Genomic DNA, 4,837 nt, shown 5'->3' with positions numbered 1-4,837 from the left:
TTCCATTTCTCACCTTTAAGTTTTGTAACAACAGAAGGAAAAAAAAGTTAATATTCAGCAGCTTTTTTTGCTAAATTATCCAGTAGTATTCTCGCATACACATAAATGCAGAATACCCACAGAAACCCACAACTCCTCTTTGAAACAAGACACTTGTATATATCACTATGGCTTGTTTGCACACCATGGTGTATGAGCTACATCATGAAAATACTCTTAAGTGTTACATATTTTTTCTTCAGTTCCTGTAACCTATACTTGAAGAAATTGCCTTTTCAACAAAAGGAAACCAGTTCAACTTCCAAAACCAATTATCAAAATGTGGGTGTGAACAGAAGCAGAGTTATAAATAGAATGCTAAGGTCCTACATCTCCTTGCTTTCTGGGAGGTCTGCAGTCATTAAAGGCAGTACACTAAGGAAAATGAACAACTATTTCAGTACTAAAAAAAAAAATCCAGAGTATAAGCAGTGTCTGAAACCAAAGAAGAAAAGCAGCTGTACACAATATAAAAATAAAACAAGAGACTTTAATTCAATGACTACTTCCAGACAAAATAATGTGGCTTCAAGTGAAAACTACATTAAAAGCCTAACACTGCACTGGCTGTCTTCTATTAAGACAGCTGAGCACATTCTCTGCCCTGCCCCACCTTCTGGAACGAAGAATAGTACTTGCATTAAACTTTAAACACAGTAGCTGTTAAGAGCACATACTTCTGGGCTACAGACCAATTACATCATCTTAGACTGAAAGAACTGATTATTTCAAGGCCAACAATACTTTTACCCAGCATGTGTTTGCTTAACAGTGCAGACACCAAAACTGTTGAGATCCAGAATCCCTTTTACAGTAATACTCTTATAACATGGTCCAACTTTGGGGAATTTTATGGCTCCATGAATTGAATTTAATACAAAAAAGAGGTACTAGGGCAGTCTTTGATAATACTTATCTCAATCAGCATCACCATAACTTGAAAGCCAACTTCTACAGGAATTACAACTTTTAACACATCTTTTAAGGGATCTCTCTTAATGCGTCTCTTAAGAGAACAAGACAACAGTTCGAGGCTGCACAGCTTAGCAAACCCCGTAACTAGTGTACCATGAAGGCACTATTAAGGACACCAAGTTCTTCAGCTGACATGACCAGAACACATTAGCCTAGCAATGCTCTCCCTCACATATGAGTATGTCAGCTCTGTGAGAGACAAAAGCCTGAAGAGTAACTAAAAGGTGAGTGCAGAAAAAAACTCCTATAGCTTCATACTGAATAGCTTAACTATGTGGGATCAAGAGATCCATGAATCAACTTCTCCCGCCCACTGCCACCAGTTTCACTGGAAGTCTTTAAGTTAACCATAAGCAGTTGTGCCACACTGACTTCAGCTACCATCAGTTATCAATGCCTCAGTATTTTAAGCAGTTACAACCCGCCCGTACTCTTCCTGAGGTGAACACTTCTGAAATGGATTTCTTGCTTCCTACACAAAATACAACATAATGAAGCAGTAATATTCTCATCATTAGAAATAAAATTTCTTACTGTGTAATTACTGTTCAAGATTATATTCAAGTAGGCAAATCCCTTAAAAATACAAACACTATTAAAGGCCTGTTGTGACATGCTGTTAACTACCTGAAAATAACATAATAAACATACCTTCTATGAAGTCATTTTCACTATACAGATGTCTCTCTCCTACTTCATCATCTTCATCTTGTCCATCATCTTCATCTGGATTATTGATAACTTCTAGGCCAGCCTCAATAACTTCTACCAACTCGTCTCGTTTATCCTTTCTAACAGGTTTCTCTTCTGGATGCCGAGTGAGCCCCATCTCCAACTGGAATACTTTCATAGATGTAAAGCTTTCAAAAGGAATGACGCCATATTCACTAGGTAGTTTGGCCCCCACGCTCACCTCAGCTTTGTCAATCTGGGAATGAAGAAACTCTAGGAGATCGTTGGATGCTTGTTCTTTGGTGCCTTGGTAGTTCATACCATTGACCTTGGCGGTCTTTTTTTCCTGTATGGATTTCAATTTATCACTCATTTCCTGAAGCTCTTGCTTTAACTGGGCAATCTGACGTTTCAGACTGGTAGCACGGTTTTGATAATGCTCTTCTTGTTCCTGCAAAAGAGCTTGATAGTATTCTTTACCCATGTTTTCCCCTACGACACCAGGCAGAGATCCGTTACCATCTGTTTGCGGAGCACACTCGAGCAAATACATGAGCAAGACTAAACTGAATAGAAAAGCAAGGCCCACTAATAGCCAGCGAGTCTTGGCTTGAATTACTAAGCCTTTTCTGGGCATTCTCACAGTATTTCCGTTTCCAGTCCACAAAGATGACTTATCTGCTCTTGCCTCCGAGCGAACATCACCCCAGAGTTCAAATCTCAAAGCATGACCTTAATACTTACTACAAGTTTTTATAAAGTAGTTGATGGGGAGTTTTTAACCTGTGCCTTAATCAGGTATCATGGCAGAGACACAATTCCGAAGTTCCTATGTCATCCATTATCATCACCTGTAGTTTAGTTGATGCCATACAATTTATTCAAGATTTTCTACCCCAAACAAAAAACCCTTCAGAGAGGTAGGAATATGGAAGACAGCAGCAAGGAGTCATATTTCCATTTCCTAATTTAACCCTAGTTGGAAGGCTTTAGCCTATTTGAAGTTCAGTGAGGAAAGTCTGCAAAAGTAATTTTATAAGCTTCAAACTGACAGCATTTTTTTTTTTTTTTGCCCACTATGTGTAAGTGAGAGCAGTCTACAGTTTAGTAGCAGTAATTTTCATTGGCTAGTCTGGCATTTCCACTGGCACTTGAGTATTTTATTCCACTTCCCCTCCTTTCCTTGGAATCTGCAGTTTGGGTCAGCAAAATGAGGACAGAACCTAAAATTAAAAGAAAGGTGCATATTAGAACTACAAAGCAGCTGATCATTTGGAAAACACATGAATAAAGTGGTAACACATCGTTGCAAAGGATTGCTGGGGAAAGACATGGCAAAAGTAGAAAAAGAAACATTATTTCTTTCATTTGCATTATTGATCAATGAATCCCTTTGACATAGTAACTGGAAAATAGCAAGATGTAGAGTCTAATGCAATGCATTTTTCACAGAGTTAGCTAAAGCAGTAAGGGTTCTCCTAGTCTCATCAAGTTTTATTTCACTCTTCCATTTCTTATTGGGTTTTTTGGTTTTGTCTTCCTCTGTGGGAGGAAAAGAACACCAACAAAAGCCATGCCCTTCCTACTCCTCTAAACTAAAAGAAATTTCAAGAACTATTTTGAAGAGGGAGCAGAAGCTTGCATTTCCATTTGCTTTTACTTTAAATAAATACCTTTTAGGTAATAATTATTCACTCACAAATAAAGTATTGTAGATTTAAATATCAAAGTTCATGGAAACAGCATTTCAGAGTAGGTCAAACTCAATAGAAATTTAAATTCAACCCCCAGTTCCTGACTGATGAAATGGAGCCTCTGACTATCCATTCACGAACATTTCCACCTTTTGATTTGGGTAGGTCAGCGTGAAGAGGTGTTGACTGTTTGCATGGGTCACCCTCTTACACCACTGACTAAACTAGATGGAAAGAAAAGACCAGGAAAAAGGACCATAGTTAGGCAAGAGAGGAATACCAAAATTTGCTCTCAGCAACAATAGTCAGCAAAACAATTTACGGGCCTCTTCAATGACAGCATGAAGAGCTAAGAAGTAAGCTCAAGGCATGTTAGTCTGTTCTCTAATTTTAATAAAACACTTTTGTTTAAAACTTGGTTGTAGAAAATGAGCAAAGCTCATTAAATTTTTTCCAGGGATCTATTAGCTCTACATCCATTTTGACTGTGTTGAGTAATTATTGTTTGGGGGAAGTTCTGGGACTTGAGTAACTTCAGTCTAGTTTCAGCATGCTTATGAGATTAGAAAAAAATTCCAATACTCCTTATATATGGGCTGAACAGACTGTTATCTAACACCACCAGCAGCCACAGACTCCGGCTTCCTCCATCCTTGCAAATAAGTCATGGTGCCACAGTGTGCTCTACGGATTTACAACAAACACCTTGCAACATTTCTCCCTAATTATGTCCTTGCAGCATTTCTTCCTTCCCACTCAGCTTCTGGCTTCGGGATACTGCTTTAGTGAGAACCAGGTACCATTGGTGGTACTGTGACACTCAGCATTCTCATTTGCAAGAAAGCTCCAATTACAAGGCCTGAAACATTAGGTAATTGATTCATACCACCAGCACCAACACCAGCAACAGCTGATCTTAAGTTTGCACGCATGTCACGCCTACTAAGTTTTGCAAGAGCTGCACACCTCAGAGTTGTTCAGCTGAAGTCTACAGGACCGCTTGAAGCAGTAATTAGCATTTCTAGTGCTAAAGTCCCTGCCTATGACCCTGTCCACAAATAAATTAGATCCATCATGAATACGCACACAGTTTTTCCCAACAGACTCCATTCTTACGCTGCAAGATAAGGGATATGATACACCCACTTGTCCTGGTTTAAGATAAAGAGGTTTCCTTTACCTTTGGTTTTGTGGAGATACTGGGGATTGAAACCAGGACCTCACGCAAGCAAAGCATACCACTCTCAAAATGCCTGATCTCATCTGATCTCAAAAACTGAGCATGCACGACAGAGAGGGGAAAACAGACATGCCAGCCAGTACCGTATTTCTCCCATGACATCAGCACATCTCATTGGCTCTGGAGGCTTGGTACACCCTGGTACTTCCTTTGTAAATGCAGGGACACTGCTGCTAAAGAGAGCCATGTGACCTGCTGCCCCTGTCGCTACGGCTGC

General features: G+C 39.5%; 1 protein-coding gene across 1 annotated transcript in view; it reads right to left on the bottom strand.

The window, feature by feature from the left end:
• Positions 1 to 2,323, bottom strand: part of CSGALNACT2 (chondroitin sulfate N-acetylgalactosaminyltransferase 2) — a 14,614-nt gene extending 12,291 nt beyond the window's left edge. The window contains exon 1 of the mRNA XM_010146184.1: positions 1,666 to 2,323. Coding sequence (XP_010144486.1) covers positions 1,666 to 2,323 — 658 coding nt within the window. The remainder of the gene's footprint in view (positions 1 to 1,665) is intronic.
• Positions 2,324 to 4,837: the final 2,514 nt, after the last annotated feature.

This window comes from Buceros rhinoceros, unplaced genomic scaffold (assembly GCF_000710305.1).
Source record: "Buceros rhinoceros silvestris isolate BGI_N320 unplaced genomic scaffold, ASM71030v1 scaffold13402, whole genome shotgun sequence".
Lineage (NCBI taxonomy): Eukaryota > Metazoa > Chordata > Aves > Bucerotiformes > Bucerotidae > Buceros > Buceros rhinoceros.
This window is presented reverse-complemented; position numbering and strand designations above follow the sequence as displayed.